This window comes from Lontra canadensis, unplaced genomic scaffold, assembly GCF_010015895.1.
Source record: "Lontra canadensis isolate GAN:19392208 unplaced genomic scaffold, GSC_riverotter_1.0 scaffold142, whole genome shotgun sequence".
NCBI classification, from domain to species: Eukaryota; Metazoa; Chordata; class Mammalia; order Carnivora; family Mustelidae; genus Lontra; species Lontra canadensis.
Window position 1 is genome coordinate 432,632 of NW_022631136.1, and position 21,898 is coordinate 454,529.

A 21,898-nucleotide genomic window follows, 5' to 3' on the forward strand; every position below is an offset into this window, starting at 1 on the left:
AAAATTTGGATTTTTACAGTTTGCCAGTGATGCTCCATAGTATTTTGGCTCTACATCCCCTTGGCCTCACTCTCAGTTCTAGCCATTGTCTTGGATCATCACTTTGAGGATAGTCATTGATTTTAGTCATCTTTGTGATAATTTAAGTCTCATCATGATAGAATTCCTTGTTTGTGTTGTTATTAGGAAGTATCAAAGGAGATGTGGCAAGAATACAACTTTGAAATCAGGAACGCCTATAGAATTGTTTTAGCCCTTAGCTATTAAATATGTGGTTAACCTGTTTGGCAGTACAGCCATATCTACAAATTGAATTTTGATCTTTCTTCTGCAGATGGGACTCCCACATATCCTATTTAGCAGGCTCATTTTTCTTTCTCACTCCAGAATTGCTCCTTGTCCCTCATAAAAACAAGGAACTCAAACATTTGGTGAGAAAACGGAATCTCTCTGGTCAGGCATTCCACAGTCAATTCAAGAAGGAAGTACTTTTTTACATTTACACAAATGTAGTGGAATCTTTTGCAGCAGTTCATTTTGTTTCTATAAAGACAGCAATCCTTTTCCATCAGCCTGTTCTCCTACAGTAAATGCTCATAAGATCTTTATTATCTCTAAGAACTCAAAAATTTTAATTTTAGCCGTAAGTGTAATGGTCCACAAAGTAGATAAAATATTGCCTCTTAGAAGTGTAAGGTTTTCTACTTAGTTTATTCATATATAGAAGTAATGATTTCCAAAACTTTCATATGTGAAAAATGTTTTTTTTAATAAAACAAGATGTAAATTGGTTGAGTTCTCAAGGTGTCCTTGTATATATGCAGCATGAATTGGCTGCTGTTTTCTATCTAATGTATGCTGCCTGCATTAATTAATGCTTTCGGTTGCAATAATGAATTGCAGAGCACAGGAACATGTGTACAAAGAATTGAACTTCTGTATTCCACGTAGTTTCAGTCATCGTGTAAAAATGATTTGTTGTGTATTTTGCCATTGGCCTCATCAGAACATCTACTTTTAAAATTCACCAGGGAAAGGAAAGAAAAGGGAAAATTGTTAGGGTTGGTTGTTTTTGTTTTGTTTTTTTAATTTCTCCATCAATGTTCCTCGTTAAGCCAGCTTGAATAAGTAGTAGGAGGTTCAGGAAAACATTTATTAATGTTTTCATAACCAAACGTGACACAGTCATCTCTGTTAGGTACACAATTAAGTCAAGCTGTAAGTCTATCCCAGTGTCTAAGTTTTGTCCTTATATTAATATAACCTACACCCACAGTTACCATCTGCAACATTTTCTTCCCTCTCCAGTAATATGAAAACACTCTGGCACCCTGAATTATCAGACTAAAGGATAGAGTTCTTGCACTCTTCCAGGAGCCTGCTTGAGTTTCTTCCTTCCCAGTGCTTGCCTTTCTTTTCCACAAGAGACAGACGTACTCTTCCAGCAGATTATGGGGAGAGGGCAGCTGTAGAGAAGCCACATCTCTTTTCCAGGATGATCCTTGTTCTTGTGCTCTGCTGGTTTTTAAATTGACTTTCCTAGATCAGGAGCTCAAAAATGTTACTGTCTGCTTCCTCTCATCCGTCCCTGTACCCCTGCAAGGGAGAAACTTCCTTCCCTTCTTAATGAAATAATCTATGCAATTCATGAGTATGTACTCAAGGTAAACTGCATAATGAGTGTCAGCCTAGGGTTGCCCCTCAACATAAAGAGTATTGCATATGGAATCTCACAGTAAAAAAATACTCATTTTCTGAGAATAGAATTTCATTTCAGCTTTGAGGATTTTATTACTCCTGAACGCCACTTTTTTTTTTTTTTTTTTTTTTTCTTTTTCCACCTAGGCTGACACCCAGATAGTTACAACACAGACCAAACAATTGATAGAATGTCTTCGGTCTTTTTGGTAGCACATTCTTGCAACATTGGATTTTTTTTCTCCATTCTCCACATCCTTTAATGAATATTAAACCAATTATGTCTATATTTGAGAAGTCAATATTATCTCAGCTCATTGGTACTTCTAGAACCAATATAATGGGAAGAATTAAAAATTGACATTCTTTGAAATTTGGTGTTGAAAAGAAATTGTATCTATCCATGAGGGTAATACTATGATAAAGGTTGCAGAGACTCTTGTCAATATTTAAAATCATAGCCAAATGTGGCTTCGTTGATCCCCTTACGAAGTCTTTCCCTGAAGAGTCTGACAAGAGCTGAATTTGAGTTTTAGCTGTTATTCCCTTTCCCCTTCCATAGAAAGATTAGTCAGAACTGAAACAACACCTATCAGTTGGAAAAAAAGAAGAGAACCTGTATTTTGCCTGAGTATTCAGTCCCTGAGTAATTAAGAGTTCATCATACTCAGTGGAAAAATATTACTATCATAATCATGCAACATTTCCTAAGCAAATGACCTTTCTCAGCAAGAGAAAGCTGGCCAGTAACTGGAGGCAAGGACTTGAAGGAAAAAAACCTTGATTGTGTAGAGTATTTTAGTGATTCAGGTAATGCTTTCCTGTAAGCTACAAAGAGCCTCTCTCCCTGTAGCCTAAAGCACTAGATTACTATTGGATTAATAATTTAGCTTTAAGGTTTGTAGCTACTCCTCTATGATACTAGAGGAAATCACACAATTACAGAATAGTGCCACTACAGATTCATTGTTTCTAAACTCACTTGGGCCTTCCCAGATACTCAGACTTCTATGCATCCTCAATTCTTTCTCTTTGTCTCTTTCTCCACATCAGTTTTGAATGTTTGCCATTTTCTCCAAATCACCTAACCCACCCCAGCCCATAGCAGTGTTTCCTAGAGAAAGAAAAATGAATCTGCCAGACATTAACTCCTTCAGTGTCTAGCCCCCATATTTATAAACTTATTTACATACACCTACCTTTATGTCCTTCCTCCATTCTAAAGGAAATACATCCTTTTTTTCCTATTTAGAGCTAATCATTCTATCAGTGCTCTAGTTTTAGACTCCTACCATCTCTTCTGAAGCCTTCCTATGTTGATTATTTGTTTGCTCCCTCTCTCTCCCTGCCTCCTATATTTTCAACTTCTCATCTAACTACTTTCCCACAGACTACAAGCGTACTTGGGTTTCTCCTATTAAACAAACAGTTAGTATAAGACCCTTGAACCTGGATGTTCCTCTAACCTTTCTCCTTTCTTTCATAGTCAAGCTTCCTGGATAAAGTCACTGTCTTCTTCAATCCACGCACCCTGGCTTCTAACTCCACTATAATACACCAAGACTTCTCTTACAAATTCATATACAACAGCATGTGCAGTGTCTCTTTCAGTCCTCACCTTATTTACCCCACTGTTCATTTCCACAGTTAACCATTCAGTTCTTCTTGAAAGTCATTTGTCCCTTGGCCTCTCCCTTCTGGTTCTCCTCCTACCTTTCTGACAGTTTCCTTCTCAGTTACCTTTGCTGGCTCTTCATTGTGTTTGGCCTGTAGCTGTTAAACACTCTCCAAAGCTCTGTCTTTTGATTCTCTTCTCACTGTACGTGATCTCCCTAGATCAAACTCATCTATTTCCATGGCTTCAGCTGTCACCTATATTCAGGGAAATCACCAGGCCTCAATGTCCAGATACATGTTTAGTGGACATCTCTGCTGAGATGTTCCACAGGTATCTCCAACACATGTTTTTTTCTTACTTTCAGGAAATCAATCTTGCTTTTTTTCCCCTCAAACCTTAACCACTACACCTAGTCACCAAAACCAGAAAACTTAAAGTTATCATAGACTGTTCCTTTATTCTCATCTTCCACATTTAATCATTGACCAAATATTGAAGAGTCCCCCCGCCCTTTTTTTTGGGGGGGGGGTCTCCTATATCCAGTCCCTCCTCTCCACTCCTGGTATTTCTTTAGTCCCATTTTTCATCATATCTTTCTGGAAGTATTACAGTGGCCTTTTATTCTCCAGTTTTTCCCACCTGCTTCCCCCAATTCATTCTCACACAGTTGCCAAAATTGTCCTTCAAAAAAAGCAAATTCGAGGCAACCCTCTTGGATCCCCATCCCTCTTTGGGAGCTTTGTACTGTCACTCAATAAACTTTGCTTTGTGGATCTCCAAAAAAAACAAATTTGATCGCGGTAACCTGTTAAAACCCTTTAATGACTCCCCCATGACATATAAAACTCAAGGCCTTCCACAGTCTGGCCACTGCTTATATCTCCCTCTCTTTCTCTCACTATGTCTCTGATTTATCTGCTTCATTCCACAGGAGTTAAGACAACTTCAGAGTTTTTATCCTAAGCAACTGAAAAGATAGACTGGCTATCAACTAAAATGGGAAAAGCTATAGGTGAAACAAGCTTGGGGGATATTAGGAATTTGAACATTTGAATTGAGAAATTTCTTAAACATCCAAGTAGAAATGTCTAGTAGATAGATATTTAAGCCTGGCATTTAGGAGGCAGTGCTCTATCCAAGAGAGACAGAGATAGAGATTTGGGTGTCACCAGCAGTGAAATGTATTTAAAACCATACAACTTGGGTGTGATCATCTAGGAATAATCAGTAAGTTTAATAGAACTTTCTACAATGATGGAAATGTGCTCTATCTGTGCTATATTATAAGGTAGTCATTAGCCACATGTGACTGTTGAGCACTTGAAATGTGGCTAGTTCTACTGAGGAACTGAATATTTTATTTTATTTTAATTAATTTAAATTTTAAATAGCCATATGTGGCTAATGATAACTACATTGGGCAAAGTAGATCTAGAGAGTAAGTGTAGATGAAGAAGAAAGGAAAACCAGTGACTCCACCATTAAGATGTCAGGGAGATAAGATGAAGCCATGAAGGGACACTGAAAAAGAGCAACTAATGAAGTGAGAAATCCAAGAATGAGACGTCTTGGAAACCAAGTGAAGAAGGTATATTGAGGAAGAACAAGTGATCAACTTAGAAGGACCAAACAAGTGATCAACTTAGAAGGACCAAAAGCCTTGATAATACATGGTGCTGAAAGGATGTGGAGAAATAGGCATTTTCCTGAGTTGCTGGTGGAATGACATCTGTGGAGCAATTTGGTGATATCCTCCAAAATTTAAAATGCACACTAGATCCAAGATAAGGGCAAGGAGCAGAACAATGCACATAAAATGCTTTTATCTGTGTATGTGTGTGTGTGTGTGTGTGTGCGCTCTATATATTATGTATGTGTGTGTGTGCTCTATATGGATATGTACTTATGTGTGGTGTGTATATGTGTTTGTGAATATGTATTTATACATATATTTATGTATTTATACATATATTTACTTACATATACACATATATAAAGGACACATAAGAGACAAGTGGTAGTGTTTGCCTCTACATTGCCTCTAGATTGAAACTGAGGTGCGGGAGCACCATGGTGGGAGGGAAACTCACTTTTTTTTATAGTATACCCTTTTGTGTTTTATATTATACGCAAACATTTATCTAATCAAAAATAGTATATTTTAAAATAATAGGGGTGCCTGGGTGTTTCAGTCAGTTAAGCTTTCGCCTTCAGCTCCAGGCATGATCCTGGGATCCTGGGATCAAACCCCACATCAGACTCCCTACTCAGTGGGGAGCCTGCTTCTCCCTTTGTCTCTTCCACTACCACTGCTTGTGTTCTCTCTCTCACTCACTCACTCTTAAATAAATAAATATTTTTTAAAAAATAAAATAGTAAAAATGATTATAGAATATATAACAGTAGGTAACTCCTAAGCATTGTAGTACTAAATACATTGTTTCAAGTAAGTAGTCTTAAATGTTTATTTTTTCTTAAAAAGAAAATTTGTGGGGTGCCTGGTGGCTTGGTCAGTTGGGTATCCGACTTTTGATTTCAGCTCAGGTCATGATCTCAGGGTTGTGGGATTGTGCTCCATGTTGGGATCCATGCTAAGCATGGAGCCTGCTTGGGATTCTCTCTCTCCCTTCCGCCCCCACTCCCCTGGCCCTGCTCATGCGCTCACACACTCTCTCTTTTTCTCTCTCTCAAAAAAAGGTAAGTTTAGTGTTTAAAGGCATGATTGTAAGTTTCAGGCATTTCACACAGAAATGCCATGGTTGATTCTCTACCTAATAAATTGCAAAATCTACCTAATTATTTGCAAAATAACCACCTCTTCATCATTGGGAGCCTTTTATTGGGTATCTCTGCAATTCAGAGATTATCTGAACATTTTTAATTTTGGCCATAATATCTGATTCTGTTTCTGTGAAGTACCAGAAGAATAAATACTCTCAGTTAATCCCTTTAAGGTGTTTTAAAAAGAGACAAACAGAAAGGAAATGCAGAGGGGGTTTCCATGATTTATACATAAACCTGTACCATTAAAGAGGTTTCTATTTAACTTTGTGCTATAACCTCCAAAATGAATGCTTCTCCTTGTAGTTTTAAATAACGTCCAGTAAGTCATTTAACAAAATTACTGGCTTGCTAAGATTAAGTAATTTTATCTTCTTTTGATGGCATGAGAAAAGAAAAACAGTTTTGAAATGATATAGTCTCCTTCTTGTTGATATCTACAGAAGGGCCAATAGGAGGCCCTTACTTTTGTTGTTACAAAGCTGTTTTGATAAAGATTGGAACACAGTAAAACTACACAGTGCTACCCAAATGAGGCAAGTGGCTGAGCTGATCTGTCAGTATGTCCAGCATCAAAACTCTACTCAAGAGTTCTTTGTTTGTTTTCACAGCGTTGTTTGTTTGTTTGTTTTTCTTGGTTTATCAAAGGATTTGAGAACAAAGATTTTAAGAAGAGGTGGAGTCCCCAGAAGTGCTATTCATTTATGTGTCCCATTCTCTTTTTACACTCAAAATACTAAACATTTCTAGTTTGCATCTTAACATCCTAATATACTGGTACTTTCCAAAATATTTTGAAGTCCTTGGACAGAGGCCATTGTGATGACACTGTACTAAGTATTTGACAGAGGGCTTATATATGAAAGGAGTTGTGTAGTACAAGTACAATTTACTGCTATATTGATACCATGGCACAGTGAAGTACTCTGCAGCCTCTTGAATATAAAAGAATATTTCTACATTTGGTTCTAGCATACACTATTGTGCTATTCTGAAATCCAAAGCACAGAAATTATAAGACATCCGCTCATAAACAGAAAGCAAATCACTATTCAGCATTTCCTGCTCTGTTTCCTGCCAATTTCAGATCATTAAAACTTTTTTAAGCCTTTTATTCTATTCTGCTTTAATTCTGCTTCCTCCACCAAAAATGAAAGATTTAGAAATTAAAACTGTGCATATAATAGTAACACCAAATCTGCCTTTTTCCCCTCTTACCCTGTGATGTTAACTTTCTTTATTATTGCAGACCTCAGGATATCATTGTGTTTATAATTGGAGGAGCCACCTATGAAGAGGCTCTAACAGTTTATAACCTGAACCGTACCACTCCTGGAGTAAGGATTGTTCTGGGAGGAACCACAGTGCATAACACGAAAAGGTAAGGAAGAACATTCAGTCCTACAACTCTGTTCTCTTTCCTAGAGAGTAAAGCTTAAATTTATAAAGCTGAATAAATTGCTGATTAGGTCAAGGACCTAAAGAGTAAGGACCAGCCTATACCGTTAACAATTTATATTTCCTGTATTCAAAGAAGAAATCTTTTTTTTTTTTTAAGATTTTATTTATTTATTTAACAGACAGAGATCACAAGTAGGCAGAGAAGCAGGCAGAGAGAGAGAGGGGGCAAGCTGGCTCCCTGCCGAGCAGAGAGCCTGATGCGGGGCTTGATGTGGGGCTTGATGCAGGGCTTGATCCCAGGACCCTGGGATCATGACCTGAGCCGAAAGCAGAGGCTTAACCCACTGAGCCACCCAGGCACCCCTCAAAGGAGAAATCTTATAACCACAGACTGGCACTTTGAAAATACTGAAACATAATGGTATTGAATTCTGTGAGTATTTCTCTTTTTGTTGATTAATTACACTCACCTAATATTTAGTAAGAAGAATACAAAGATGAATAAGATAAAGATCCTCAAGGAAATCATTGTCTATTAGGAAAGATAGAACATAAAACATAACAAAATAAGTGTCTAGAGAGACAGACCAAAGAGCCATGCATTATCAGAGTGACTAAGAAAAATTAGCAACTGTTTCATGGAGAAGGAGGTGCATAAACTGAACCTTGGGTAGAAAATGGACATGAGGAAGAGAACATACTAGGCAGAGTTCACCACATGAACAAGTTACAGAAGCTGTAGGCAACAAGCATAGAAAAGGAACAGCAAATAGTCAACCAACTGGAATGTGCATAATAAGTGAGAAGGTTGGCTGAATGCTATAATTGTGAAAGGCCTTGAATTCCAGGCTGAGGAATTTTTACTTTCTTGTGTAGAAAATGAAGAATCATTGAAAGTTATTTAAGGAGTAAAATTACAAGTGGGTCACAGTATTTTAAGAAGATTAATTTGGAAATTAAGGGCAGGAAAGACAGGAGGAAGTGACTAGAGAAGCGTGGCATGATAATTGAATTTAAATGATTAGAGACCTTGAGAGATCCATGCTGAGCCATGCACATACACATGGATATATTGGGAGTCATTAGAGGTGCTTGTGTACTTTTTCCTTTTGTGTTATTATTTGGCTTTTTAACATAACTGTTCCTCTTTATTATGGAAGTAATACACATTTATTCTGAAATTCTTTTAGTTCAGAAAATGTAAAGAGAGAGAAAACAGCTCCCATAATCTCTCCACTGTTACACTTTGATCTTTTCAGATCTTTTTTTTCTAAGCCTGTTTAAACATTTATGAGAGTGTATCAGCAGAAAAGGGATCTCTTCCACATTCTGTTTTATGACCTGAATTTTGTAGTGTGTGATTTAATATAAATATCTTCTGGTGTTAAATATATAATCATTCATTCATTAAACAAATTATTAATTGAAAAGTAAGATAACCTGGGTTTGAATCTTGACTTTCCCTCTTACTATTTGTGAATTTAGGCAAATTACTTAAACTATTTGTCAGTTTCCAAAGCTTACTGACCATTTATGTATTTCTTTTTGAATTGCCAGTTCATATTCTTTGCCCATTTTGCAATTGGGGTATTCTTTTTTCCCCAGTAATTCTTATTAATTATATTATATATATACGTGTGTATGTGTGTGTGTGTATTACATGTAATTATATATATTATATAATAATTTTATTAATTATATAATTACAGATATTGACCATTTGTTACATCATTTTACCAATCATTTTCCTTGTTTGATGTTTTTGTTTTATATTATTCACAGTATTTTGTTGTATAAAAGTTTTATTTTATTTTATTTTTTACTTTATGTAGTCAGAACTACCAGTGATTTCTGCCTTTGGTTTCATACATAGTTCTTTCCCAGCCAAAATTATATAAACACTAACCTCTATTTTTTCCATAATTTTTAGGACTTGCATTTAAAGTTATAGCTTTATAATCTATCAAAATTTTATTTTGTAATAAACTATATGGTAGTTTTCCTTTTATAATTTATAGAAATATTACATATACTTACATACTTCATTACATACAGAGAAGCATACAAATGATAAGTAGACCACTCAATAAAATATGGCAAAGTGAATATAACTATGTAACCACCACCCAAACCAAGTAGTAGAATGTTACCAGCACTTCCAGAAGTCTCCCTTATGCCTCATGTCCCCTCCTTGCCACAACTCCCACAAAATAGTCCCTGTTATGATTTCTATCACCGTAGATTAGTTTTACTTGCCCTTAAAGAATACTTGTTGGATGAATGAAGAAACAGGGTAAAAGTAATCTATTTTTTTTTTAAAGATTTTATTTATTTATTTGACAGACCGAGATCACAAGTAGACAGAGAGGCAGGCAGAGAGAGAGAGGGAAGCAGGCTCCCTGCAGAGCAGAGAGCCTGATGCGGGACTCGATCCCAGGACCCCGAGATCATGACCTGAGCCAAAGGCAGCGGCTTAACCCACTGAGCCACCCAGGCGCCCAAAAGTAATCTATTTTTGCCTTTCTCACAAAAAATACGAGGATCTTGGCAGGATCCTATGAAGGATCTCTAATCACCTTCCTCCCAACTGACAAGATTTCATTGTCCAGCATTTTGGTTCCTTCTTGTTTTTATAATCCCCAAATTAATCATCATCATTATTTTTGATTATTATCTCTCTAGATTTACCCATGTGTTTGCCCATTTCCCCTCCCCCCACTTTTTCACCCTGGTCCTTTCTATCCAATCTTCTCACTAAAAACATCCTTTAGTAGTTCTTTCAGCTCCTGGTCAACTTGATTTTTTTTTTTTTCCTAAAAATACCTTAGTGTATTAAGTTTATAAATCCAGAGTGATATAAAATATCACTCTTTTTTATTCTCAGCACTTAAAAGTTAGAAGACAATGGAATATTATTTTTAATTGTTGCTGTTAAGAAGTCTACTCTCAGGGGCACCTGGGTGGCTCAGTCATTTAAGCCTCTGCCTTCAGCTCAGTTGTGATCTCAGGAGTCCTGAGATTGAGCCCCACATCGGTCTCCCTGCTCCGCGGGGATTCTGCTTCTCCCTCTGCTCTCTCTCTCTCTGTCAAATAAAATCTTAAAAAAAAAAAAAAAGTCTACTCTCAATAAAATTGTTTTGGGTTATAGGCAATATATTCTACTTGGATTCTCTTTAAGATTATCTTTTTGTCTTTGGTGTTCTTGTTCCAGTATTATGTACCTAAATGTGGATTTATTCTTATTTATGCTACTTGGTATGAAAATCCATGTTTGCCATGATTACTGGAAATTTTCTAGTCATTATTTCTTTGAACATTGCTGCTTTTCTGTTTCCTCTGTTCTCTTTTGGAACTCCTATGAGATATATGTTAGGCCTCCATCTGTTCTTCATGTCTCTTAACCTCTCATGTATACATCCATATCTTTTGTGCTGCCTTCTGTGTAATTTTTTAGATCAGTATTCCAGTTCAATAATTCTGTCTTCATCTGTGTTTAATTTGTCCATTTGGTTTCTTTAACTTCAAAGATTACATTTCTATGCCTATAAGTTCGTTTTGCCTCTTTTTCAAGTTTGCCTGATGTTTTTGTTAATTTCTTCTTTCCTCATGTTTTCAAATCCTTCATTTTTCTTTAATCACATTAATTCTATAACCCCAAATACTTTCCAGTTCTTGAACAATTAAATAATCTTTTATGTAAAGGTAAGAAAGTGAGGCAGCTTTGCAAAAGCTTTAGACTAGATTCTTCCAACTAGCCAGCTTTGGTATTTCTTTGTCTGACCTAACAGTATGCTAAGCAGTACACTGAATTATGTGAGCCAATAGCCTTAGCAATAGAAGGCTTGATAAAATCTTGAACAGGATTGTTCACTGGCTCTTACCAATAAAACTTTTTAAGAAGGAGGGAGTTACTTTGGTAATTGCCAACCTGGAAAAAATTTAGTTAATGTTTGCAGTACATAAATGATCCAGAATCATGTGTTTACCATTTATATTTATAAAGATACAACCTATAGCTAATAGGTTAACAGTGAAATTTATCACTATCAGTAAAAGAAAAAAATAGGGTCACTTAGATGACTCAGTGGGTTAAGCATTTGCCTTCGGCTCAGAACATGCTCTCAGGGTCCTGGGATCGAGCCCTGTGTCAGGCTCCTTGCTCACAGGGAGCCTGCTTCTCCCTCTCCCTGTGCCGCTCCCACTGCTTGTGCTCTCTCGCTCTTTCTCTCTTAAAAATTAAAATTAAAAAAAATAATAATGGAATTTGTATTTTGGAGATCATTTATTGTAAAGGCTTAAGTAATCAAAAGCAACTTAGCTTCAGCTTTTAAGGGGAAGGCTCCATTTTCATGACGAATATCATCTATCTTGGGTATTACTAGCATATTGAGTAAGATCACAATTCTTAATATATTTTGAAATCTTAGACTCTCGGTAAGTGGAAAGGTTTTGTTTTGTTTTGTTTTTTTAAGATTTTATTTATTTATTTGTCAGAGAGTGAGAGAGAGAGCACAAGCAGAGGGAGAAGCAGGCTCCCCAATGAGCAAGGAGTCTGATGTGGGACTTGATCCCAGGGCCCTGGGATCATGACCTCAGCGGAAGGCAGATGCTTAACTGACTGAGACATCCAGGCATCCCCGGTTAGTTTTTTTTTTTAATCAGTTTTATAACTGGATATAACGGGGCTAGTGTGAGCTAACAAAGAATCTTGATTTGGGGGAGAAAAAGTTTAATAATTTGTTTCTGTGAATTTTTAGGGTTTCATTTTTGTGCAGGGGGCTTATTGTAATATGTAGGTTATTTTTTAAGGAAAAGTCCACAAAGGAGTAAGTGACACACAGCATTGACCCCAAGAGCTCTACAGCACAGAAGTATTATTTTAAGAGACTGGTGATCTGGGGAGCCTGGGTGGCTCAGTGGGTTGGAGCCCCTGCCTTCAGCTCAGGTCATGATCCCAGGGTTCATTGGGCTCTCTGCTCAGTGGGGAGCCTGCTTCCTCCTCTCTCTGCCTGCTTCTCTGCCTACTTGCAATCTCTGTTTGTCAAATAAATAAAATCTTAAAAATAAAAGGTTAAAAAAAGAGACTGGTGATCAGGAAACAGTATACTTTTAGATGTGAATGATGAGTGTCCTCCTTGGAATCATGTTAAATATGATATAGGCTGTCCCACAAGGATATGGATTAGTGGGGTTATTGGATTTTCCAATAAACGGGGAAAAAATCACGTCTTGTAGCTGGGAGTGTGATTTGCTGATATAGAAACTGTCCTTCTGGAGTGGGAAATGCCTGTTGCAGTATACTTCTGGGATACAGGTCACTTGATTTCCCTGATTTCTTAAGTAAAAGTTGAGATCACTGCAGGTTTATTCTGCATATCTTGATTCTGCATATCAGATCCTAGCACCACCACTTACTAGTTTATGATTTGGGACAAGGTACTTAATGTAATGGCAGATAGGTCAAAACTGGTCTCTTGCATCCTAGAAACCTACATGTACCCTAACCTCTCATGTTGCAATTTAAGTAACCTTCATCCTGTGATACCTTCTGTTTCTAAAATACATCAAGATTGGGGCTGCCGGTTGGCTTAATTGGTAAAGCATGCAATTCTTGATCTTGGGGTCATACGTTTGGGCCCCTCATTAGACAAAGAGTTTATTTTTAAAAAAATTTTTTACTAAATAAAATACATCAAGATTACTGTGTATTGAAACAAAATCTCAGTTGTAGACAAAAAATAAAGACCAGAAAGCAATTCTTTCTTCTCTCCCTTGTATATTTCTAGAAATTAATGTGATTTTTGGTGAGATAGGGGCCTTTATATAAGTCAGCTTCATCTTAAGCCATAAGATATCTGAAGATATCACTTCAGTTTCAAAAGAAGATATACATTAGTTGAATCTGAAATTCAACTTGCCATTCAAAGTTATTTGAATTCAAGCTGCTCTTTCCTAAGTACCTTCTTTTTTTAAAATTGAGGTATATTAGTTTCAGGTGTGCAGCATAATAATTTGATATTTATATATATTGTAAAATGATCCCCACACTAAGTCTAGTTAACATCCATCACCACATAGTTAAAAAAAATTATTTTCTTGGGATGCCTGGTGGATAAGTTGGTTAAGCTGCTGCCTTTGGCTCAGGTCATGATCCCAGGATGCTGGGATTGAGTTCCACGTTGAGCTCCTTGCGCAGTGGGGAGCCTGCTTCTCTCTCTGCCTCTGCCTGCCACTCTGTCTGCTTGTGCTCGCTCTCGCTCTCTCGCTCGCTCTCTCTCTCTGGCAAATAAATAAATACAATCTTTTTTTTAAAAAATAATTTTGGGGGGCACCTGGGTGGCTCAGTGGGTTAAGCCTCTGCCTTCAGCTCGGTCATGATCTCAGGGTGCTAGGATCGAGCCCCACATCGGGCTCTCTGCTCAGCAAGGAGCCTGCTTCCTCCTTTCTCTCTGCCTGCCTCTCTGCCTACTTGTGATCTCTCTGTCAAGTAAATAAATAAATAATAAATCAATAATTTTTTTTTCTTATAGTGAGAACATTTAAGGTTTACTCTCTTAGCAACTTTCAAATTATACAATGCAGTATTATTAACTATAGTTGCCAGGCTTTACTTTACATCTCCATGACTTATTTTATAATAAGTGGAAGTTTGCACCTTTCGACTCCCTTCACCCATTTCACCCACCTCTTCATCACTGCCTCTGGCAAGTACCAGTCTGTTCTCTGTATCTGTGAGTTAGGTTTTGTTTTATTTTGTTGTGCTGTGTTTTAAAGTCCACGTATAAGTTAGATCATACAATGTTTGTCTTTCTCTGTCTGATTTATTTCACTTAACATAATGTCCTCAAGGTCCATCTGTGTTTTTATAAATGGCAAGATTCCATCCTTTTTCATGACTGAATATTATTTCATTTCACACACGTGCGCGCACACGTGTGTGTGTGTGTGTTTATCCACATTTTCTTTATCCATCCATCTGTTGATGGACCCTTAGGTTGTTTCCCTATCTTGGCTGTTGAAAATAATTCTTCAGGACACCTGGGTGGCTCAGTCAGTTAAGCATCTGCCTTTGGCTCAGGTCATGATCCCAGGGTCCTGGGATGGAGCCCCACATCTGCTTCTCCCTCTGCCTGCTGCTCCCCCCTACTTGTGCTCTCTCTGTCTCTCACTGACAAATAAATAAATAAAACCTAAAAAAAAAAAAGAATTCTTCAATGAACATGGGGGTCCATATATCTTTTTGAACTAATTTTTTTGCTTTCTTTGGATAAGTACCTAGAAGTCAAGTTGCTGGATCATATGGTAGTTCTATTTTGAATTTTTTTGAGGAACCTCCATACTCTTTTTCGTAGTGGCTGTACCAATTTACCTTCCCTCAGCAGTACACAAAATTCCCTTTTCTCCACATCCTTAACACTTATTTTTTGTCTTTTTGGTAATAGCCATTCTAATAGGTATGAGGTGATAGTTCATCCTGGTTTTTTTTTTTTTCTTGGTTTTTTTTTTTTTTTTAATTTTATTTTTTATAAACATATATTTTTTCCCCAGGGGTACAGGTCTGTGAATCGCCAGGTTTACACACTTCACAGCACTCACCATAGCACATACCCTCCCCAATGTCCATAACCCCACCCCCCCTCTCCCCACCCCCCTCCCCCCTGCAACCCTCAGTTTGTTTTGTGAGATTAAGAGTCACTTATGGTTTATCTCCCTCCCAATCCCATCTTGCTTCATTTACTCTTCTCCTACCCCCTTCTGGACACTAGCCCTTTATCTGATATGTCGTTTGCAAATATCTTCTCCCATTCTGTCAGTTGTCTTTTGGTTTTGTTAACTGTTTCCTTGGCTGTGCAAAAGCTTTTGATCTTGATAAAATCCCAATAGTTCATTTTTGCCCTTGCTTCCCTTGCCTTTGGCGATGTTCCTAGGAAGATGTTGCTGCGGCTGAGGTCAAAGAGGTTGCTGCCTGTGTTCTCCTCAAGGATTTTGATGGATTCCTTTCTCACATTGAGGTCCTTCATCCATTTTGAGTCTATTTTCGTGTGTGGTGTAAGGAAATGATCCAATTTCATTTTTCTGCATGTGGCTGTCCAATTTTCCCAACACCATTTATTGAAGAGGCTGTCTTTTTTCCATTGGACATTCTTTCCTGCTTTGTCGAAGATTAGTTGACCATAGAGTTGAGGGTCTATTTCTGGGCTCTCTATTCTGTTCCATTGATCTATGTGTCTGTTTTTGTGCCAGTACCATGCTGTCTTGATGATGACAGCTTTTCATCCTGGTTTTGATTTGCATTTCCCTGATGACTACTGATGTTGAACATCTTTTCATCTACCTGTTGGCTTCCTGTATGTCTTCTTTGGAAACATGTCTATCCAAATCCTCTGCCCATTTTTTAATCAAATTGTTTGGGTTTGTTTTTTTGTTTTGTTTGTTTGTTTGTTTTTTGCTATTGAGTTGTATGAGTTCTTTTTTTTTTTTTTAAGATTTTATTTATTTATTTGTCAGAGAGAGAGAGAGCGAGCACAGGCAGACAGAGTAGCAGGCAGAGGGAGAAGCAGGCTCCCTGCCGAGCAAGGAGCCCAATATGGAACTCAATCCCGGGGTGCTGGGATCATGATCTGAGCCAAAGGCAGCAGCTTAACCAACGGAGCCACCCAGGCATCCCAAGTTGTAGGAGTTCCTTATGTATTTTGGATAGTAACTCCTTATTGGGTACATAATTTGCAAGTATTTTCTCCCATTTAGTAGGTTTTTCATTTTTTTTATTATTTCCTTTGCTTTGCAGAAGCTTTTTTAGCTTGCTGTAGTCCTACTTGTTTATTTTTGCTTTTGTTGCCTTTCCTTTTGGTATTAAATCCAAAAAATGATCACTAAGACCATTGTCAGGAAGCTTACTGCTTATGTTTTCTTCTAGGAGTTGTATGGCTTCAGATCTTACATTCAAGTCTTTAATCCATTTTGAGTTTATTTCTGTGTAGAAGATAATGGTCTAGTTTCATCCTTTTGCCTGTGGCTGTCTAGTTTTCCTAATACTGTTTACTGAAGAGACTGGCCTTTCCCATTATATATTATTGCCTCCTTTGTCCTAAATTAATTGGCCTTACATGCATGAGTTTATCTCCAGGATCTCTGTTCTGTTCCACTGATCTGTCTTTGTGCTAACACTGTACTGTTTCAGTTACTATAGCTTTGTAATATCGTTTGAAATCAGGGAGCATGATGTCTCCAACTCTTTTCTTTCTTGAGGTTGCTTTGGTTATTAGGGTCTTTTGCAGTTCCATACAAATTTTAGGATTGTTTGTTCTATTTCTATGAAAAAATGCCATTGGAGGTTTTTTGTTTTTGTTTTTGTTTTTGTTTTTGTTTGAGAAAGAGCATGCTCATGAGTGGGGGAAGGGGCAGAGGGAGAGGGAGAAGCAGACTCCCTGCTGAGCAGGGAACCCAATGCAGGGCTCCATCCCAGGACCCTGAGATCATGACCTGAGCCAAAGGCAGACGCTTAACCAACTGAGCCGCCCAGGCATCCCACCATTGGAGTTTTGATAGGGATTGAATTGAATCTATAGATTGCTTTGGGTAGTATAGATATTTTAACAATACTAATTCCCCTAATCCATGAGCATGAAATACCTTTCCATCGATTTGTGTCTTCATTTTCTCTCATCCTTGTCTTACAGTTTTCAGTGTATAGGTCTTTTCACCTCCTTCATTAAATTGATTCCAGGTGTATTATTCTTTTTGATGCAATTGTAACTGGGACTGTTTCTCAGTTTCTCTCTCTGATAGTTCATTGTTGGTGTATAGATATGCAGTGGATATCTGTATATTGATTTTGTATCCTGCAGCTTTACTGAATTCTAATTTTTTTTGGTGGAGACTTTATGGTTTTCTATATAATATCATGTCATCTGCAAATAGTTTTCCTTTTGACTTTCCTATTTGAATGCTTTTCTTTTTTCTTGTGTAATTGTTCTGGATGGGACTTCCAATACTCTGCTGAATAAAAGTGGTGAAAGTGGACATATTTGTCTTGTTCCTGCACTTAGAGGAAAAGCTTTTAGTTTTTCACCATTGAGTATGATGCTGGGTGTGGGCTTGTCATAGTGACCTTTATTATATTGAAGTACATTCCCTCCGTACTCATGTGATTGAGAATTTTTATCCAAATGGTTGTTGAAATCTGTCAGATGTTTTTTTCTGCATCTCATGAGACGATTTGGTCATAGGATTATTACCATTCATTTTGTTAATGTAGCATATAAGTATCTTCTTTCTTTAAAACAGTTTTTTTATGACAATATTTTTCAGTAATTCAGGCTTGTTACAAAGAAGCAAAGTTCTACAGGCCTTCTGTAGCTATATGATTTGTTTTTATAGGGTCTGCTCTGATTAGGTGTAACTATGATTATCTTTGTTTGGATTTAAACACCATTTAAAATAGAAAGCATGTATATGCTGCTAAGACACCAGCGAATTTTGCAGAAGCTAATTACCTCCTTAGCAACATTCTTAATAAAATTGCCTTCTGGATAAAGAGAGACAGTCAATATTTTCTTCTTTCTATAGCCATATGAAGTTTAATATGAATTTTGCATTGCTTTCCCCTCTCCTTTTGTACCTAATGAAACACAAAAAAGATAATAACCAATCACAGGGACCTCTTTAAAGGCGTAATTTTCATGCTTTTTTGAAGGCAGAGAACCTGCCCCGAAAAGGGATCTGGGTAGCAGATTTCACAGGGCTCAGAACACATGCAGCAGGTGCCTGCCCTAAGTAGGTCCATGCAGGTTTGCAGTGTGCACACCGTGGTCTCCTGTCTCTATGCTTGCCCTTCTTATGGACTTACCCGCCCCCAACTTCTTCTTCATTTGTCTTGTTAGTCATACTGCCCCTCAATTGCAGGGGAAGGGGGAGGAATACATCAAATTTCAACTTCTAGGAATAATATTATATGACATGAGTTGTTCTATAGCACAACAGATATTTCACCAGTATCTATGCGAACAGTCAGAAGTCATTTTGCCTGAGTTACAAGTTCTAGAATACATAAATAAGAATATATTGAACACACGAGAATAGCATAAAGTTAACAGTTCAGCAGATATTTACTGAGTATGGAATACCTCCATGAATAAAGCAAAGATCCTAACCCTCGTGAAGCTTACATTTTAATGCAGCGGGGACAAAAATAAACAATAAACTTAATGAATAACTAAACTTTATAGTAGTTCAGAAGGTGATAAATACTGTGGAAGAAAATATCAGAGCAAGGTAGAGGGAAATTAGTATTGCATGAGGGCTGTGGGGATAAGTTACACTACTCCATATGGTGTCAGGAAAGACCTCGTTAAGAGATTTGAGGAAAGACTTGAAGGAGGTGAGGAAGCAAACTGAACAGATGGGGGGAAGAACATCCCAGGCTCAGTAGAGCTATGTCCTAAGGCACAGTCATGCAGTGTGTCTAAGGAGGCTGGAGAGGCTGGGAAAAGGAGAGGGAAATGCAGTCAGAGAGGTATCTGGGGCCTCACAATAGAGCGCCCTGTCGACTGTTGAGTGATCTCTAACTCACTATGAGTTAGAGAGCATTGTCGGGTGTGGGGTTTTTAACAGTTTTATCAAAACATAATTTATGTTACGTTATATACAATTCATCCCCTTAAGGTATACTAGTCATTGGTTTGGGTATGTTCACAGATGTGTACAACCATTACCATGGTCCATTTTAGAATCTTTTCAACACCTCAGAAGGAATTTCCCTCATGCCAGCCCTAAGCAACCACTAATCTATTTTCTGTTTCTATAGATTTCCCTGTTCTGAACTTTTCATTTAAATGGAACCATGTAATAACACAGTCTTTTGTGAGTGGTTTCTTTTACTTAGTATATGTTCTCCAGGTTCATCCATGCTGTAACCTGTATACTTCATTCCTTTTTAATGCTGAATACATTTCATTGTATGCATTTATCATATTTTGTTTATCCGTTTGTCAGTGATGGACATTTGAGCTGTTTCCACCTTTTGGCTGTCATAATAGCACTGCTATAAACATTTATGTATAAGTTTTTGTGTGTATTGTAGATTTTTGAGCAGAATCTTGAAATCTGACCTATTTTATCAGGATCACGCTGGCTATCAAACCTAATACGCTTAAGAGAAGTATTATTTCTCTTAAAGTTCAAAATAAACATGTGTTACTATAAAAATGAACATTCTTATGTATATCTAAATGAACAATACCAATTATTTATTCACCTACAATAGACTGGTCTGTTATTCTAGTTGTGTTTCTGATGCACATGATCCTACCTTGCAAATAAATGAGCATCTTGGTTAGGGATTTGAGCTGGCTTGCCTGATCCCTTCACAAGTCAATCAATATTAAAGAGTTCTAGTCCCTGCTGGCCACAGTTGACACTTTAAGTTAGCTCTGTGAGCTGAGAGGCCAAGAACCAGATCCATATGGATGAATTGTTCTCCCAGGAGAAGAAATCCCTCTGTCTTCTCAGAATTCAGGATAGAAGTTGTGGGGGAAGAGGGAAGCTCGGTAGATGTATTAGCCAATGGTGCTGCCATTGCCTGAACCCCGCCTAAGCTTGGGTGAAGAGAGCACTTCAGTCTCCAGTGCTATCAGTTTAATTAAGAATTTTGACAGGGAGGAAGGTCACCTGCTAGAAGGTGACCCTAGATTAACAATCCTCTTACTGCCAGATTCTCTTTGGAAACAATAATAATAATTACACATAGTAGGTTCTCTGTAATACTCCTGGGTTCAATTAAACTCGCTATATGCCTGCAGAATACTTAGTGGTCCTATTTTTCAGTTATTTTCTGAAAGCAAATACAGATGAAGGAAAATGAACTTTCTTCCCCTCCCAAGTAATTTCATTATAATAAAAAAATTTAAATATTGAAAAAGAATCTTTCAAAACAGTACAACTAAAGTTAACCACTATCAATATTTTGGCATGTTCCGTCCTGTTTTTTCTTTACCTAAAGTTTTTTGAATTTTTTCTTTTGTGTTTTGTTTGGTTTGGTTTGGTTTTTATGGTTTTTTTTGCTGAGTGTGGAGCGCAGCACAGGCCTTGAACTCATGACCCTGAGATCAAGACCTGAACTGAGATCAAGAGTTGGACGCTTAATCAACTGAGCCATCTATGTGCTCCAGGTTCTGTTTGGTTTGTGACATAATTAGGATCATATTGCCCATATCATTTTCTATTTGTTTTCTTACTTGTAATTATATTGAGAACACTTTATATTGTAATTATATTGAGAACACTTTTCAGTGTTATTAAAAATTATTTAAAATAATCTTAATAGCTTATATAGCTATTTCACTTTTAAGAATGTATCTTTAGGGGCGCCTGGGTGGCTCAGTCATTAAGCATCTGCCTTCACCTTAGGTCATGATCCCAGGGTCCTGGGTTCGAGCCCTGCATGGGGCTGCCTGCTTGGCGGGAGGCCTGCTTCTCCTTCTCCCATTCCCTCTGCTTGTGTTCCCTCTCTCGCTATGTTTCTCTCTGTCAAATAAATAAAATCTTAAAAAAAAAAAAAAGAATGTATCTTTAGGGTCACCTAGGGGGGCTCAGTTGGTTAAGCATTCAACTCTTAATTTCAGCTCAGGTCACGATCTCAGGATCATGAGATTGAGCCCCACGTCAGGCTCCACTCTGGGCATGGACCCTGCTTAGGATTCTCTCTCTCTCCTTTTGCCTCTCCCCCAACACTTGCTCACGCTCTTGTGCGCTCTCTCTCTCTCTCTCAAAAAAAAGAAAATGTCTATAACCATTACTGTTAGACATTTAGATTGTTTATAATTTTTGTTTGATATAATGTTGACAAATATCTTGTATATTGATAAACCCTTGTCCCATCTCTGATTATTTCCATGAGACAAAAGTACAGTGAGGCCATCTTAAATATTACTACTAGAAGTATAAATTGGTATAACTTTTCTGGAAAGCAATTTGACCTTATATATTCAAAGATAAGGTTAACTGCAAGGCTCTTCTTGTTGAGGCAGTGCTAGTTTCCTGATTTTTTAGAATCTCTGGGTCAGGCAGTGGAAATGTTCTATATCTTGATTAAGGAAATGGTTACACACTGTATAAGTTTGTCAAAATCATTAAACAATGCCCTAAAATTGGTAAATTTTATATCAACAAGAAATTAAAATTTTAAAAAACAAAGTACTGTAGTATCAAACTGACACTTTTTTCTTGATATAATCAGAAAGATTAAAAAAAGAAATTTAAAAAGGAATAGTTTTCTTACTATGTAATTCAGTGTTTTTTAATGCCATTGCTCTAGAACTAATATCTAGAAGATATTAGCTAATCTTAGAATATCTAGAAGATATTAGCTAATCTTCTAATATCTAAAAGATATTAGCTAGC

The 21,898-nt window shown here is 37.3% G+C and overlaps 1 protein-coding gene across 1 annotated transcript in view; it reads left to right on the plus strand.

Annotated features, from left to right (window-relative positions):
* VPS45 (vacuolar protein sorting 45 homolog) overlaps positions 1-21,898 on the plus strand; it is a 65,153-nt gene that overhangs the window by 32,210 nt on the left and 11,045 nt on the right. The window contains exon 14 of the mRNA XM_032843581.1: positions 7,347-7,478. Coding sequence (XP_032699472.1) covers positions 7,347-7,478 — 132 coding nt within the window. The remainder of the gene's footprint in view (positions 1-7,346; positions 7,479-21,898) is intronic.